Below are 18637 nucleotides of genomic sequence, written 5' to 3' on the forward strand. Positions count from 1 at the left end.
CACATAAAATAACTCGATTTAACATTCCTTTTGTTTTTCTTTCTTCCACAGAAACTTGTCAAAGAATCCTCTCACCACTCTGTCATGGCAGCTCTTCCAGCACCTCCAACTCCAAGAGCTGTAAGTCTCGTCTGATCTGTCTCGCTGCCTTTTGTTTGTATTTTATTACAGCACTTTATCACTGCTCCCTACGTACTATCAGCCTCAATACAAATTGTCTTCACCGCATACCATTATAATTCCTGTCTTTGTTGTACAAAACCTCTAATTTGTCGGAGCGCATGCAGAAGACTGGCCCTATAGGCACTATAGTGGCACTGTGATCTTATAAGTCATTTGTTGACTTAATTAACGTGCACAAAGGAAATTTAATGGCCTGGTAGGAGAAGGGAATCTCACCCCGTTTCCTTGTTTGTTATGAATATTTTAGTGATCATTGTGTTTATGAAATGAGTTTGCTCTTTCACCACCAGGGAGAACATTGCGATGTGGACCCGCTTGTAATTTACACATCATTACGCCTGTCAGCGCTGTCCATCATATGAACCTTAGCTGCTCCCCGAACGCTTGCGCTCCTCATATGCGCCTCCTGGCATATAAAACTGTGGTATAGCAGGATGTGATACAAGGCTATTTCAAGCAGGCCTCCTTATTGTGCTATTTTCAGAGGTAGAAGCAGAGCAGGCCCACAGAGAGCACGACACAATGCTGATCTCTGGTCGTACACTGCAAACAGCAGAGCAGAGGGATAACCCTACAAACATGTTGTAGGCTTGCATTTTGGACATTTAGCTTCAAACGTAACCCTCACACTTGCAGGACTCACCAATATTACGGAGAGATGTTTTTTGTTCTGTGTAGGAAGCAGCTCACACCATACCCTAAAACAGAGCTACACAAGTGTCGTCTCACTGTGGGCCCGCATTGGAGGCAGATGGGTCTCTGAATCCCTCTTTGTGCCTGTTATTGGGTTGTGAATTTTATTCCTGACTGAAAATGGCAATTCTTCACATTTGTTGTCTTACCAGCTGTCCAGTTCTCAATCTAGTTTGGCATTTGGCTCATCTTATTATTCATACAGGGTCTAACTTATATATAAAATATCTTTTCCAAAGTTTTTTCACAATTTTCCTCTTCCAGATCACAGCGTAAAATATAGCTTTACAAATGATTATTAAAGGCCTTGAAAGCCTGGGATCCCACATGAGCAGTATTTTTTGTCTTTTTCACAAGAGATTTCTCTATTTGTGTTTTTCTCTCTATGTCAACTCATCATTTTTTAACCTTGGCTTTATTTATTCATGAATGCATTATGTTCTAAAGAAATCCTTAAAAAGCAAAGTTAAGTCAAAATCTCTGGGGCTTTAAGTAAGCATATTCAATAACTGGAATAGCCCTTTTTTAAGAAGTTGCATACTATTGTAAATCTGTAGCATTGTTCTGCCAGAAAAGGTTGGCTGAGATTAAGTTATTTGGCGCCGTCTGGTTGAGGTGTTTCTGGCATGTCCAATTAGGGTCACAATCAAGAGATTACATCTCTTGGCTGGCTTGGGAACGCTGTGGTGTGGCCAGTGAGTGGGGAAACGGTCCGGGCATCTCTTATTAGACGCTGCCCCTCCGACCCAGACCCAGATATGCATGCATGCACGGCTGCATGGATGGATGCATGAATTATGAGAGATTTTCACTGAAAAATCTTTTCTCCAGTCGCACAGGCTGCAAAAAAATTTAACAACACATAGTTTAACTAGACCAATACTGAATATATAGAAACATGCATAAGATTCATCTGCAAAGAAACTAATAGCCAAAACTGCAGAATAAATCTTATTTCTCTTTTTGCCATAAATAACAAACAGCAGCACAGCAACAGCACATAATGCATTTTTTGTATTAATATATTATACATTGTAGCTTTAATTTCACACACAAGATCCAGAACTTTTTCCCTAAGTAAACACTGAAGGCTGCAGTGTAATTCAACAATTAAATGACCTGAAATCACAATGTAAATCACACAAAGCAGAGTAAAATAGTAAGCTCAGTTTCTTCCTGAACCAAATCACTGTTACAGCTCACAGGGCACGATTTGCTCTGATGTGCAATCCTATTTCTTCTTAAGCAACCATTCTAGATGCGTACAAATGGTGCCTTTGTTTTCCTACATGAAAAGCAGGGCCAGGGTGATGCCCGTGTTTCTACTGAATGCTGATGAGGAGTGAGGGCTTATGTCTATTCCATTTTGTGTGTTTAGTTAAGAGGTGTCAGTCGAAGTGGCGTGGCGGCACAGACGTGGGTCGAGGCGTTATGCAAAAAGGAAACCATGTGGAATCAGGCCTTGCTAATAGGAAATGAGTCACTCTATCATGAGCTGGCGACGTGTCCCTGACATCATTACTCTCTTTACCGTGTCTGTATGGTCACCCGAAACCAAATTGGCTTGGAAAGTGCCAATCATTCAATCATGCCAAATGAATCCTGCTCACCGGACAGCTATTGCCTTTAATTATTAGAATATTTCAAAATGCAGTATCAATGATAAATGCCCACCCGTGTTGCTCAACCACACTGATATTATGTAAATAGAGGAAGATCAAACCGGCTGAAATAATTTCCGTTTTATGTGACGAAAGGAGAGCGTGGCCCTTTGCCACGACGGTGTCGCTAAACCGTGTTATCTCAGTCACTCTAGGCACTGTTATTGTAATTATATTTCATTCTTTTTTTAACAATGAAAGTGAACCAATTTCAAAGCTGCAACACAGTGGTGACAGTGACCTGCAATGAATAGGAAATGTGCAAATGGTTTAATTTAAGCCTGGAAGTCCTTTAAATAACAGCGTCTCTGTTGGTTAATTCATTGTATGTATCATTACTGCTACTTAAAGCATTGCTCTAATTGCTTTCACAAGTTGTTGTGAATGAGAATAAAGGGGGGAAATGATGCGTACCACATGGCACGTGCAAATAACAGTTTTTTAAAAAAAGAATTTAATTAATACAGATCAAACGCTGACCAGGAAGATGATACAAAAAAAACGATAAAAGTACTCACTGACAACACCATTAAGCAACACACAGTTTCATCAAAGGAGCACTGATTGGTCAAGTTTGGAATTAAACGCTGCATTTCCTGCTTCTGAGTGCTGCTTTACACATACCGGTAATTAAACTGGTGTAAAGCATGTTTCCGTCAGTAGAAAGTGGTGCGCAACAGCTGCTTTAACATGGAGGCATGACTCCTGTTAACCTCAAACACCCTCTACATTTTCAGTAGCTTGCTGTGGTTCAGATACGTTGAACCTGCACCTCATTCACCAAATATTACAGTGGATCCATTACAACGAGACAACATTGAAGAGGGTGAAGGAGTTGTTATCATTCAATGTGTTTACTCTTATCAAACACTTCTTATCAAGCCCACTAACGTGTAACTCTAAAACAGTTACTTTGTTTTGCAGGTTGGTTGCACAGATATTTCACACTCCTTGCAATATCTTAATATCAGTAACAATGGCAATACTATCAGGGAAATCTCAATAATCTCAAGTCTTTTGTGACTCCTGTGAAAGGCTTCAACATCACATTGAAGCCATACAATGGATGTCTGCTGTGTGCTGCCTCTGGATGAGACACAGATAATCGGCTCTGCCTTTTTGTCTGTGTGCCCTTTAGCCAAAGGACTGGAGCTACTGCGATGTGGTGCAAACCCAGCCAATCATAAGCCATACAACGGCTGCAAATATTCTTCTTCTTTAGCAACTGACGCGATCTGCCTGAGGCAACGCGCCTCTCGAATCCCTTTATTCTGTTAGCGGCTCTTTAATCCCAACTCTCAGGGAAGCAGCGGCCGACGCAAAGTCAAACATTCAAACCTCTCGCTGCAAAATGGAATTTTCTTTGAGTATGTGTGAAGTATGAATGGATCAAACTGGTAATCTTGTGATATGGCTGCCAGGTGATTAGAAAGAATTAAATGCCGAATTTCCAAGAGCAGCATGACAGGTAAATTGCTAAAGTTTAACCTTCGTTTTATTAGGACCTAGTTGCACTCAGGACAGACTTACTTAAATGCATGACATTTACATGGACTTTTCAGAAACATCAAAGACTGACTCACATGAGGGTAAAGGAGTATTAAAATGTTAAATGTGGTGGAAAAGACTTGACTGGGGGCAGCAGTGGCCTAGACTTTCAAGAGGTCACCACATGCTCTGAAACTCAGACTGCTGGGTACAATCTGTGCAGAGGGAAGAAAACGTGTCAAGTTGTCAACACAGATCTTTGTGAAAGCAGCCACGAGTAAAAATTTAAAATACAAGGCCTTTCCCTTTTAAAACAATACCTCTGAACTACTGGTGGGGCATAGAGACACTTAACACTTGGCTGAAAAAGCTCTGTCACACCAGATGATGTCTTTACTGTTGTAGGGTCATCTTTTAGTTTGGCTTAATCTCTTAGTTTGACACAGGACAGCTGGAGGAAATTTACTGTATCGCCTGTAGCACGCTTTGTATGCTTACATACATCAAAACCAGTTTAGGTTCTGTGGATCTATTGTGCTTTTTCCGTATTTTCCATCATATTCTGTTACAATGGCCAAAGTTTAAAAAATGAGAAGAGCATATGTACAAGTTATGCCTGTGAGCCAAATCTCCTTTTTCATACTATAATAACTTGGTTTCTGAGATTTATTTTTTCTACACTTGGCTCTGTGTGATGTTATTGAGAGGGGATATCAGGTACACCAATCTGGCTTTGAGCAGCAAGCCCTACACTAGTCAACCTCCTGTTAGGGAGAAGCAGCCAATCTCAAGATAGTTGGCTTAACCAACTATCTTGCCGATTTGCAACAGTTAAAAACTAACAACCTGATTACCCCACATACATATTTTATGAGTTTTTTTTACTCAGAAGTAACACTGCAGGACTTGGTTGTGCATTAGCAACAAAAAGTTTCATTTGAGCCTGAGAGGGTTAAAGGCAGGTTGGCCTTAAAGGGAAGGAAACTAAAATGATTAACGTTGTTTCAGATGGTGCAGTTCCTCAATTCAACCAATCAATTCCCAGTATGTTAATAAAATGATGAATAAAAGTGAAAAATATGAATTATTTTGAGCTGTGAAATATGCAAATCTCCTCTAGTAAAGTCCAAGAATAAAAAATATGGATCTGAATGAGCATAACTGGCCCGCTTAAACATTTAAACAGTCATACCAAGCTCACGAGTGTGCGTTTACACCTGTGTAATAATTACCCTGCCCCACATACAGTGAAGAAAACTGTCAGATACATGAATACCTAAAAACTGAAAGCCCAACCGCTTTTACATGGCATAGAATTTATACAATTAAAATGTGAGTAATTGTAATGGTATACAGGAAACAATCCCATGGCAGCATGACAGAAGCTCTCACTTGACGCGATTGCTCTGACTTTAGGTATGACTGTGTGATAGATTCATATAAAATGCACTTTGCATTTGTGGTAGTATAAATAGTTGTTTCAATGTATACTGATTATCTGTATGTTTACTTTCCACCATATCTGTGATGATGCACTTAAGGTATTTAGAGAAGTTTGATTAAAGCCAGTAAGTTAAAATTGAATTAAAAGCTAAATACATAATATTAAAGGTTCCCATCAGATGTTTGGTAATAGATGAACATGTTCTGCTTTGAATCATATTTTGTGTCTAAGTTAAAATTGTTTAGATGGATTCACCCTCAGTGAAACATCTGTGTATCAGTACACAAATATGAAAATATACATGGTGCAATTTTTAATATTAGAGTTGGGAAAGTTCTGAGGATATCTGAATAAGGCATGATGTCACAAATCGTGTTTTCAGGGTCACACCTCAAGCTCAGGTTTTAAGAGAATCATGTAAAGATTTTCAGTTGAGGAATCTGAAAACAGCTAGTATCAAAGTCTGCTCATTCACCAGTCTGTGTGTCTAAAAAATTCACAAGAAGCAGAAAAGACCAAAACCTGTTTCTGAATTTCAGGAGAATGTAACAAACAGCAAAATAGTAGAGCCCAAACCAAACCCCTTAAAACTGGTGCTGCTAAATTGAGGTGCTGTATTTTTAGAGTCATCAGCCTATTTTCAATGAAATTTGAAAAATCAGATATTCCTTGAAATGATAAAGCATCGTGATTCAAGGGGTATAAACTATTCCAGGATACCAGTAACTCTGCAACAATAGTTCCTTAATTATAATCAAATGTGCACAAAAATAAAACAATCATTTCCTGCCTTTTCACCATAGGGGCACGCACTTGTTAAATCACAGTTTTCACTTTAAACTGAGTCAAACAAACAAAATGCTTCTAAGCTTTTAGTCGTTTTTAGTAACATTGAGGTTCAATGTTAAGGGTTTAATTTATTTCTGATGTTTTCCCTTTCAGTTTCCATTCTCTTCCCAAACAGTGTTTTTGTGCCCTGTAAACAACACTTTTACAAAATGGCCTGCCATGTGTTAATTTGAAAATTAAATGGCTTGGTTGTGTTTTTCCAAATAGTGAGTGTCTAGGAGGGATTGGGTGGTATTAAAGTAAAAATAAGCTAATAATTTGCTTATTTTATCAGTTGTTCACTGGCATAATAAGCAACAGATTTGTTGTTAATGATTTATATTTAGATTTGTCATTCAATTTTTTCTCTGAGCATTAAGTGTCAATATTTTGTTATTAATTTGCATTCTCTGATGTCAAAATTGTTACACATTGGTAAAGCTACGAAATTCTAATTTATTCCATCAGACTTTCTCACTTTGTGCCAGATGTTGGGTGTAAGTTTTGTGGGTTGCTAAAATGAGAGAAAGAAAATATCAATTTTCCTGTTGATGTCAGAACATGCTTAATCTGACCGAGGGGGAGGAGCTAAAACTCCATGTCGAGTGACAGAGCTACACCAAAGCTCAGTATAAACTAAATGAGGAGCGTCTGAACTGTGACTCATGTAAGGCTACTCTAATAGAACCCAAGAATGAAAATGTGCTGTGTGAAATGAGCAGAGTAATTTCCCTGTTTATTATGATGACTTAAAGCAGATAGTGTAATTATATGATACAGTAAAGTTGTAAGCAATATAGTTGCCTATTTACTCATTTGGTTGATACTTTGAAGTACTTCATTTGTTACACCAGTGAACCACTGAAGATCTTTATTACTAAAAACAGCTGGAAATAATATAAAAATGAAAATATACATTTGCTGTGGGTTGACAAAGCAGTCTCTGTCTGGTTGCTCTTTAAGCACAGTAGGCGAAGCAAGTGCAAAGAAGGCATGGATTCTGGCAGTCAAAACAACATTATTTTAAGAGGGTGTACTGGAATAGTAAGCATAGAAGTGTTCAGGCTACAGGTAGTAAAATAAGAGCTATCCATTAAAGCAAATTACAGTAATGACAGTACTATATAGATGCCAGCCTATAAAGGGGTATTGCATACATCTTTCGCCACAAATACTACAATCATAAAAGCGTTTCATGAAAACAGCAGCTGAAGAATAAAAAGAATCCCAACTGAAACTGAAACTGGGAAAAACACCTTAAGCTCTTGCTCACTTGGTCCATTTTTCCTACGTGTAGCCTTCCCTGACATGTCTCTGGTGTCCCCACTCCTCTCCACGATTGCTGTGCAGGAGCTGTTGTCGATAAGCCAAAATCAGGTTTGTCTCTTGAGACAAATTATCCCTTAGTGGCTTGAAAAAGAAAATAAAAGAGTAAGGCAACGAGAGAAAAGCTGCAGGGACACTGACTGACCAGAACAGTGCAACTTTAAAGAAAAGCAATGACGAGACAAAACAGTGATTTATTTATTTGCAGCATGCCACTTTATCCATGACATAAGCAAAAGATGCAGCGTGAGAGTGATGGAAGCGGTCCAGCAGCAAACAGGAGTGTGAAGAAACGATGATGCACACTTAGCAGAGTGTGCTAAAAGCAAGTGTTCAGGGGAAAATGCTTGTTGTAAATCTGACTTTGTTTGAGTCGACTGTTCATTTTTTCGTTTTTTGACATTTATTCTCCCTGAATACTTTATACTACCCTGTGTCAAGACTTTATCCACTTTCTGCTACACAACAAGACATTTTTGCTGAGGTCAACAAACAGTGCGCTGCTGATTTGAGACCAGTTCATACAACATCTATTTACTGAACCCAATACTTTTGAATAGACGTCTGTTTGTCAGTCAACTTCTTCAAGACTATCCAATCCAATCTGATGGCATGACAGCTCGATTATCTCTTTTCCATGCTGTAATAATAACAATAATAATGACAATACTCACCACACAGTTTGATTGACAAGTGATCTATGTGAAGTGATGTGCAGAAAAACAACAGCAAAGAATGCTCTGCATGAAAATTGGAGACAAAAAATCAGAATAATGTTACCGAAAATCAATAAATAAAGGCCATTTATTATATAATAAAAGCAAAAAGCCTGCCAAACTTTTGCTTCTAGTACAGTACATGATACCATGATAACCAGGAGATTTAAAACTTAAAGCAAGTTTAATGTGTGTTTAATGCATGAAAGCTTAATTCATTCTAGCAGACTGTAGCTTAAGCTACATGTTGCATCCTTGTTGTTAATCCATGCAAAAGAGCATCTGTGTTGAAATCCAGTCTCATTCCACTGCTATTCTTGGCACAGCATCGTAAACATGTCAAGCACTCTTGTTTTCCTCCCTGCACTCTTTACGCATAGTTTTGCTCTACGTGAATGTCTCTGAAGTGTGAAAAATGGCAATGTATAAGAATTATCTGAGAACTGCTAAGAGCTGCTTCTCAAGTAAATTATACATACAGTTGCTTTGGTTGATTTGCTGGATACTGAGCCAAAAAACCCCCCCCAAAAAACCAACAATACTGCATAATAACATTCACACAGCTTATGAAAAATGCTTTTCTGAGGTAACCTAGCATACTTACAGCTACTTCTATGGAAATAAAAGTAACACTCCATCTCATATTAGATACTTCATTTAGTATACCGTACTCTAGATTCAGTATACTATGCTGTAAATTATAATGTAATTTTTCTGATATCTGGCAAAAATCACTTGAAATGACTCAAAAACTGCGTAGCTACATTTCACTAGATTCCTTAAATGAATCAACACCACCATCTTGCACACGCACCAAACAATACCAAAATGCAGTACATGAACAATACAAGGCCTTGTTAACAAAACAAACAAACAAACAAGAAAACAAGCTTTGAGTGGCATCAACATGTTATCTTCCTCCTACTGACCAAATACTTTTTGTCGCTTGTTTTCTACTATGTAGCCAAGATACTAACCACTGAGGAGTACAGTGTTCTGTACTCGAGTGTTTGGAGGTGATGGTTACACTGCACTGTATGCAGCAGTACTCACGGTGACTTGAGATATAACAGAGCTAGGTATGTTAGTCCTACATGTTTGCGTCCTTCCAAAGACAAAAAAAGTTTTATGGTCATTGTTTGGCATGTCTTGTAACAGTTTACCTTTTTATGGTAAAAAGGCATCCAAATGGCAATAACTGTTACCGTAAATACCCTCATACTATCCTCCACTCAGCCATTTTATTTTGTTATCAGTAAAGTGGTTTAGCTAGAAGTCAGCTAAATATTTCATTTCTTCTTGGAGACATTAACATCTGTAGCTGAAGTAAGCAAAAGCCAGTTAAACCGGTAACCCGAGCATTTATAGACTAACATCTTTGTACTGAATTGCCACAAAGCCAAGAACAACAACACCTAGTCAACCCCGGCAGCTCAGCACTGTGGTAAAAATAAGCCAAATAAGGCGATTTATTAAACATAGGATTTAAAAACTTAAAATAATTCCTCCAGTAAAAGGAGAGGAAGCAGTGCATTCAAGCTGAGATCAAAGCATGCGAACAACAATGAAGTATATGGCTTATCATTGCTTGTGATCCACGGCTCCTCAGCTAAAGCACCTGTGTGTACATTTCCCACAAAAACAGCCTCCGGTGGTGATCATTACCTCCTCTCTGGAGTAGCAGGGTGGATCGTTAGCCAGCTTGAAGGAAACGCCATGCTGTTAGCTCTCTATATCTGGGGTCACACTGCTGTTTGCTTTTGTTCTTTTCTAAGTCTAATCTGCTCTCCTTCAGACATGTATCAGCTTCCAGCTGTCAGTTTGCTTTCTTTTTTTTTCCTGTTGTCTTATTGCTTGTTTAGATGGGAGCACTCTAAACTCAAATGGTTCTTTGTTACTGTAGTGCACAGGCTGGGCACACATTTGAAATGCCGGGTTTCTGCTTTCCCATTTAGGTTTGACATCCCTCATTTTTCAGCTGTATCTGTACAGGCGCCGATCAGCTTTACCCAGAGGAATAGTGGGTAATGTATTGAGGTGGTGGTTCTTGTTAATAATGACCATAATTACAGTACAAGAGGGAAAGCCTCAGCCGCCCTACTCTGGTGAGCTTTGATCCCTTGTGGTTCAGCTTGCTCAGCGTTAAATGAAAACCTTTAACCTTGAAATTCTCTTCAGCACCATGATGTGGGGAGGTACCTGTCTTTCCCTAAATGTGTCCTGAAAAGAAATCCGAGCTATGGTTTGTATTACAGTTCGAATTGTGATTCTGAGGCGGTTATTGTCCTTAGAGTTTAGAATTGCCTTTATAAGCTGTTGAATTTTTCTAAAGTAATTTTGTTGGAAGAAAAGCACCATTAAATAAAACATCTTACAGTAAACGAAGATAAACATCTAAGTGAATACAATCAATTTAATTTTATTTATAATCTTCTTGGCATCTTAGTTTGAGTACTTTGTCTTATTGCTTCAGTAAGAAAGATAGATTTTCTGCTCGAGATGTTACCTGAGAGCAAACCTGCAGTGGTAAAATGTATGAATATCCTATAAGTTCCTTTTTATTGCAGTTTTTCATGTTGGAAGGGAACCAGATGAAGGCTCTTTCATAAGCATCGCAGTTTTCCAGAATGAATATATATTTGGTACTATTTTTTTAATTTTTTTTAGCTGAATATATAAGTGATAAAAATCCTGCAACTTAATCTTCCCTTCAAACGTTCCACATAGAAATTGAATCAAGAAAAGACAAAAAAGGTACACCTGCAATGGTAAATGTAACCAGCAGCCATCCGTGGTAGTAGCAGGTAAATCGTAACATGTTATTAAACACCTCAACAGTGGTATTTTATAAAATACACTAAAATATTGATTTGAAATATCAGTTAATAATCAAATTAATAACTGTAATGAAAGTGACATTATTAGTTAGTAAATTTTAAGTATTTGACTTTTCTCAACAACAAAGCTTGGCAGCATTGTACAGTATTAACCTGTGGCCTTTCTCACTCTTACTTTATCACACATTGGGGAAAAATAGCCCGTCTAGCATTTTTTTTTTTTATAGGTGAAAGTATAATGATAAAAATGTCAAATATAATTATATATGTTTACTGCTAATAAGTGTTAATATTTTGAATAGGTTTTCTGCTGCTGTAATTAAAGGGAAATTGAGTTTACAGTTGGCTGGTGCGGTGGAAGGACCAGTGGGCTCAGTGAGTTAGCTGTCACATAGTGACATATAGTGATACAGTATAAGATCCAGTGGGCAGGTGATAATAACTGAGATCCACCTGTGGGAATCTATTCTCATTACTTTATACTGAGTGGTAGACATAGTCCATACATTATTCATGCTTTCTGCAATATCTTATTGACCTTTGTCAAGGGCATTTGGACAGGCATTCATCTTGACTAAATTGACCAATCACAGCTTCCAAATTGGACATATGCAAAATGCAGAGGTGGCATACTGTGTTGAATAATGTGGCCCTTTGGTGCACCCGTCTGTGAGACTGAAACGTATGCACAGTGGAACCTCGTGATACCTGTCTGACGCTAATGCAGCCTGAGACTGATAGCCGGAACACTGCTCTGACCTTTGACCTCCTCACATTTGAATCCTTCAGTACAGCCATTCGTTGTTTTTCCTCTTGTCTGCTGACTCAAATTAATTTGACTTTTACAAAACATTAGAAAAGGTACATCTGTGGTGGATATTGTTTGATCAGTCGCTATCAATTGATCTGTGATTGATGTTAATTTGCTCGCTGATTAGATTGAGATTGTGGTAAAAATGCTCCTCTCGTTTTCCTTGCATGCAGTTGTATTGCCTCAAGCCTTGTTGCTCATGCAGAGCTTGGCAGTAATGCATTTTACCTCCGGTGACAGGAACTGAAGGTTTACCATTGATTTTTAAAATGATTACTTTCTGGGATATGTATAACCCTTTCCTGCCCTACATAGATTTTTTTTTTTTTACTATAACCCACAAGCACAAATAATGACTGCTAAAATTATAGTAATTCAAGTTCTCTTATGATTTTGTAGTATTTGTTTTTGGCTGCTAGTGTTTCATATCGCATGTGCAAACTTCTATCTTTATTGAATGATTTTAAAATATGTGCAACATTTGGGCTTCCTGTGCTTGCACTGCCTGACTAAAACACCTTAAACACCTCTGGTTTGTTCACACTTCTAAAAATATTTAACTTCACTCCTGAGCAGCAGGCTACCATTTTAGCACGAAGCCACTGCAGATAATTCAGTTGTACTGCTGTGATAATTACATTTGTCTGTCTGTGAGTGTCATAGTTGTAAAGTTGTGTAAGGATACATCTGTGTTTCTGTGAACTACACTTGGTGTATTTTAATATATTGGGAAGATGCATGCTATATATTCTTTGTTTCTGGTACTGCTGCTATTTTCAGTGGAAATCACATGTGAAAAAACATTAGCAACATTAGCTGCTATTTGTGTAAGAATACATTTTTTGCTTTCATGTTGTTGTTAAGGCTCTTTATGTTGTTGTAATATTGCTGTAACTGCTCACCGTGTGTTTTATTCCGTCTGTTACTGATATTAATTATGCTTATTTTTAAGGCGTCTGGATGGTGTGGTGTTCGACTGCGGCTGTGACATCCGTTGGATCCAGTTGTGGCATCAAAGAGGAGAAGCAAAGCTTAACACACAGCAGTTGTACTGCAGGAATGGAGCCTCCAAGATACGACTGGAGAACATGTACATCCACAACTGTGGTAAGTGTAAGAGGAGGAGGGAAAGGTGAGATCTGTGATTAGAAAGGAGAAAAAAAAATAAAAAAGAAAGAAGAAGCAGCAGAGGAGGGGTGGTAAGAAGAGGAGTAAGGCAGAAAAAAGAAGATTGGCTGACAACAAAGCAACACGAAAGCAGGGGAAGGAAGGGAGGGGTTAAAGGTGAATTAGAGGAATGAGAAGAGAAGCAAGGAGAGTAGTTGAGACAGGAAAGGGAGGAGGTGTGACAGAGTTCAGAGGGTGAATCTGATGTGAGGAGCAGTGTGTTGATTCTGACAGAGGCTGGAGTCTCTGCAGTATTATCTCCTGGCGGTGACTCATCCCTGTGACACTGTGCAAGCGTGTGAGTGTTTGTATCTGGATGTGTGTCCCGCTGCTTCCTTTGTACTAATTTTATTACATTAATGAAAAGTGATTAATTGATTTGGTGTGAAAGTATGTAGACACCGATGGCGACAGGCGTGCAGTAACGTGTGTATACGTGTATGTTTTCAGACTTACCAGAGATCAGTGTAAGCCACAGCAGTGTTTTGGTGATGGAGGGTGACAATGTGACGGTGAGCTGTAACGGATCCGGATCACCGCTGCCTGAAGTAGACTGGACTGTCAGCGGCCTGCATTCCATCAACACACATCTGGTTAGACATGCATATATACTAAAAACAGCAAACATATTAAAGATTTTTTTTAAATTAATTACATTGCCTTACACCAACAAATGTTTTTCTTTTCGCCTGCTTTTCAAACATTGCTTCAGGCTAATATACAGTTATTAAGCTGAAATAATCCTGTTAATTCTCATTATGATAACTTAATTCTTTGAGCACAATCTAATGATTGATTTCTCCTTCACTGCTACACCTCATATTTTGTTTTGCATTGCACTAAACTGTGTTTTTACATTTTCTATACTTTAATTATTTGTGCTTGTATTGTATTTTATGCACATCGGAGCTTCAGATTCATTAATTACTTGTAACACAAAATTAGTTCAGGTATGTAGTTCACCTTGAAAGGCCTCAGTGGTAAATTGAGGTGTCAGTAAGCGCACACTCTTGTAGGATTAAGCTCTAAGACTCATTGCCCTGACAGAAGTTTCAGATAAATTTTAAGCAAATGCTGAAGAACCAAAAAAATAGGCTAAAGATAAATCATCTACAATTTTCTATATATTCTGTGTATAACAAAGAAACCGGAACAAGTCTGATTGGTTCACTGCTAATAATGTCTTTGCATTTAGATGATGTTGACAGGGAAACCTAAAACTGTTTACTATGTGGATAGACTTTTTGTTTTTACCAGGTCCAAGATTAACCTATGATTCTGTGATTAGATGTGCAGTAAAGGTTATCAGATTTGGGGGGAAAAAAATCAAAATTGCTCAAAACAAACAACTTTTTTGTGACAGAGAGGCCTGGGTTGAACCCACGGTGAGCCTGTTAACCGACTAATCTCGCTCCCCGAGAAAGGCCCCAGGGAAGAAAAGAACAGGAGTCTCTGAAATTGCTGTGTGACTGTATTTGTCATCTGTGTCTTTAATGCTTGCAGTGACTTTACAGATGAAAGCTACTTCAGCCTCAGGCTTGATGTTTTAGGGTAGAAGGATGCTGTTTCGGGATGAGTGAAGTGTTTGGGAGTAAGAGCCTGAACAACTAAAAGCAAGAAAGGAAGCATGATTGCTTTTCACCATTAGATTCCTAATGGTGAAAAGCAGGGTGGTAATTAGTCCAGGTACTGCAAAATTTGATAATATTGCTCTTTACATTCTTCCTGCCATGCTAGATCTATGCCAGTGAAATCAGACAGGGAAGTGATTAATTCCCACAGGTATCAAGTAGTTCTTGACTTTATTACGTTTCCTTCCACAGGAATTTAACTAATGAATAATTAACTTTCATTTTAATTAAGTAATTAAAGATTTAAAACCCACTGGTATAATGGTATTTGCTGTACAGTATATCCTTCAGGTACCTAAATGCCTCTGTTTTCTCTGTGCCTCTCATACTTTTCCCTTAGTCAAACGTATATTGGCCCAACATCCACTCTATCAACCTCACTCTTTTCAACATCAGCCGAGATGACAACAACTTCCAGCTGACCTGCATCGCAGAGAACGTGGTGGGGATGACCAATTCTTCCATCCAGCTCAATGTACAGTGTAAGTTGGACGCTTCCTGTGATTTAAATACTATTGAAACTCCGTCCAGGCACTGTAGCAGGAGATTTTTAGCCCCACTGTAAACACACTGACACATTAATTTATGCACATTTGCATTATTGCATAAAGAGAAAATTATTGCCTTAGTACTTTGCCATTCATAGTCTATATTAATGCTGCCCATATTAAGTGAAGGTAAGTATGTTGTAATAAAATAGTTGCCTATTATGACTAATTAGTTTGACTAATATCATAATCTGCATGGCTGTTTATGTTTAATATCATCGAGGTTAATGGTGGGACATTAAGAATCACAACTGCATTCAGTTTTTATTTAAAAAAGATGAATATACTGTGTGCACACTGTGGAAAAATATTACCAGTAAACAATGACAACAAGAACATAGAGCAATTAAGAAAAAAAGAAGCATAAGGGCTGTTTTAATTCTTTTTTAAGCCTTTGCTTTCAATTTGCAGTGATTTTATGTCAAATGTTAAGGAAAATGTGTTGCTACAGTGAAAAGACATGCTGATTTTCTTTTACGCTGACTAATTTTCATTTTCAGTTATTAAGATCTGTAGCCAGATCATTTAACTGAAACAAATGCTAAAGGCTTGAAGTTTTGTCCAAAAATTGGAGGTGTTCAGGTTCTCACTGTGTTCGGATCTAAGCCAAATGTAGAAGTATTCTGTAAAGCATGGCCTCTTCTCTTAGGAAATCAAATCTACCCTGTAAGTTGACAGGTCACCTAACTCTGCCAGAATTTCTGCCTGATTGGTTATTGTTTTCACTGCAGTTTAAATGGGGTCACAACATCTGATTAACTCCTGATCCAATCAATGATCTGCCTCCCATATTTCGCATATTAGGAACGACACATGCATGGGGTAACAGGCAGTGCTGCTATAATCTTTCTTTGGGCAAATCTTAATACAACACTGCAACAAACCCATTCTGTACACCTGCGAGAGACAGCGGTGCAATCTCAATAAGCAGATATCTGCATATGAATATACAGAATCTGTAGGCAAGGTGTAAAAAATAGTACCTTAAGCTTCCTTGTTTATGTTTTTAGTCCACTAGTCTGAGTAATTTTGACCAATAACACTTGAGTAGAGGGTTTGTATGCCATTAAACAGTCTGTGTGGAGAGCAGAAGAGGAATTGCATTTGCGGGAAAAAAATAGTCTAACCATAATCAGCTTTATGCTTTTTCAGAAATGCATATGGTTGTAAATATCAAGGATTAGCAGATAATTAAAATCCGTAAAGTCAGTCAACATACAGAATATAAGTTGTAATGCAAAGAACCATGAATCAAATGCTGGAATCCAGATAATTTCTCTACATAGAGATAACATGTCAGTACTAGATGAAAACATGGTATAAGAGCCTTCAACCTTTTTGGCAGCTAACTTTAACCTGCTAAAGTTTTGACAGCGTTTCACAGTTTTTGATTGTTTTTGTTACTGTGGCAGCATGCTAACTTTCCATAATCAGCTGTCAAGACAAAGAGCGTCCGATGAGAATGGGGATGTTGAAAAGCAAACTAAAATGGAAAAAATTTGTTATATGATCTTCAGGGGAACATGAATGTCAGTTGTCAGTTTCTAAGAAATCAGAATGTAAGTTCCATCTGAAGATTGCAGAAGATGAAAGATTTGGGAAATATCATATTCAGCAGTACTCTTTTTGTACAAAAAATTATTATCATCCCTCCAGCAGTCAATGAGATATTTTCGTGTGGACACAAGTGGTGAGCCCAAAGCCATGCTGCTAGCATGGCTGAAAAAAATGTTAATCTATCATGTTGTTTGCTCAGTTAGAGGGAAACAACCCCAATTAACCCAGCTATAACAGGAATACTTAACACTTGACTGAAGTCACCATAACATTTGTATTGTGTCCCTCAGTAGTTGTTTCTTGGTTATTAAATCTTATTTCCTCACTTGTCATGGATCTTCTAACAAAGACTCAGATGCTTAAAATTTGGAATTATGTTGCTCTGTTGTTGAAGACATTAATCAGTAAAGCCTGCTGGTTTAGTGATTACTTGGAATGAAATCTTGTTACCTACCACTGTGCAAGTGGTTTATCTACACTGGAGGCCATCAGCTTGTCTGGGGACTGTCATGGTTTGGTAAAAATCTGCGAGATTTGGTGCAATTAATAATCCAGTTTACTAAAAGATAGAAAATTTCAAAGTATCAGCGATAAAATGGCATTTGAACTGTTTGCAGCTTTATTGCAGAAACTTTATAGCACATAATAGTCGATGTGATAGTAAATTCTGTGCCAGTCCTAAAATTGTAGCGACTAATAAGTGTATAGCACATGTAATACTGCTCTTGTTATCTTTTTTAAGACATAATGAATAAATGTAAGCATTAAATGTATATGTATGCAGTAAATGTATGTAATATGAGCCTATACATTTTGAAAAAGGAGTTCCTTAGCCGAACACTGTGGATTAATAAAAATGCAAAGATATGTGGAATTGTTCTGATGCTCAATCAGCCAAAACGCAAAAATATAATAAATTGCTCTATAAAATACCTCATTTTAATTAAAACTTTAAATCAAGTGTGGGCAGTATGAATGCTTGGAGCCAAGAATTCTTGGTGTTTTTTTTGTGCATAAAATGTCTTTCATGGCAGCTTTGATGGGCTTATGTTGGGGACAGAATATATCATGTATTAATGACACTGACTGTCTGAGAGAATAATTTAAAACAGGGGGGAAAAAAACTTCTTTATCAAGCAGAACAGCCAAATTATGCAGGTACATTTAGAATGCAATGAGGTGTTGCACAGCTACAAACCAAGTGAAATTGATGTAGCTAATTAGCAAGAATGTACCCTCCAGCCCACATGAAAGCTCTGCCTTGATCTGAGTGGAAAGAAAAGGAGAAAGGAGTCTCACCCTCAGCTATGATAAAGCAATGATTTGGTAACCACTCCAACGTATTTCTAATATCCCAACCATGAGTTACAGTATATACTTGAGCTCTTACATAAGTTTACCCAGTGGATTGGCCCCGGGCAGATTTGGGACAGTGTATTCAAAGCCAGTATTAATCAAAGGTGCCTGACATCCTTCTCTTTGTAGCAAGCCTCCTCTTGTAGAACTCAATCTATTGTAGCTGCTTGTGATGCATCATGCTACAGGACAGGGGAGATTTGTCACCAATTCAAACACTCCCTACTGGAGCAGAGCTTGCTAAGGACCATGCTAGAATGACAGATTGACTTTGTACCATGTAGTCTTCAGGGTTTCCTCCACATGGACAGTCTATGGATGTACATCCCCAGGCTTTTTTTTTTCTCTCCTGTTGACACTCTGCTGGTGCTGCAAATTAACTTATTAATTT

At 38.0% G+C, this 18637-nt stretch overlaps 1 protein-coding gene across 3 annotated transcripts in view; it reads left to right on the top strand.

Moving 5' to 3' along the window:
* Nucleotides 1-18637, top strand: part of ntrk3b (neurotrophic tyrosine kinase, receptor, type 3b) — a 225691-nt gene that overhangs the window by 101674 nt on the left and 105380 nt on the right. For all 3 annotated transcript variants that reach the window (XM_085243837.1, XM_085243919.1, XM_085244004.1), the window contains exons 4-7: nt 52-120; nt 12940-13094; nt 13605-13747; nt 15126-15267. In XM_085243837.1, coding sequence (XP_085099963.1) covers nt 52-120; nt 12940-13094; nt 13605-13747; nt 15126-15267 — 509 coding nt within the window. The remainder of the gene's footprint in view (nt 1-51; nt 121-12939; nt 13095-13604; nt 13748-15125; nt 15268-18637) is intronic.

The sequence above is a fragment of the Mchenga conophoros genome, linkage group LG1, assembly GCF_057382185.1.
Source record: "Mchenga conophoros isolate Kocher_MC1m ecotype Shallow Benthic linkage group LG1, M_conophoros_male_GT1.1, whole genome shotgun sequence".
NCBI lineage: Eukaryota > Metazoa > Chordata > Actinopteri > Cichliformes > Cichlidae > Mchenga > Mchenga conophoros.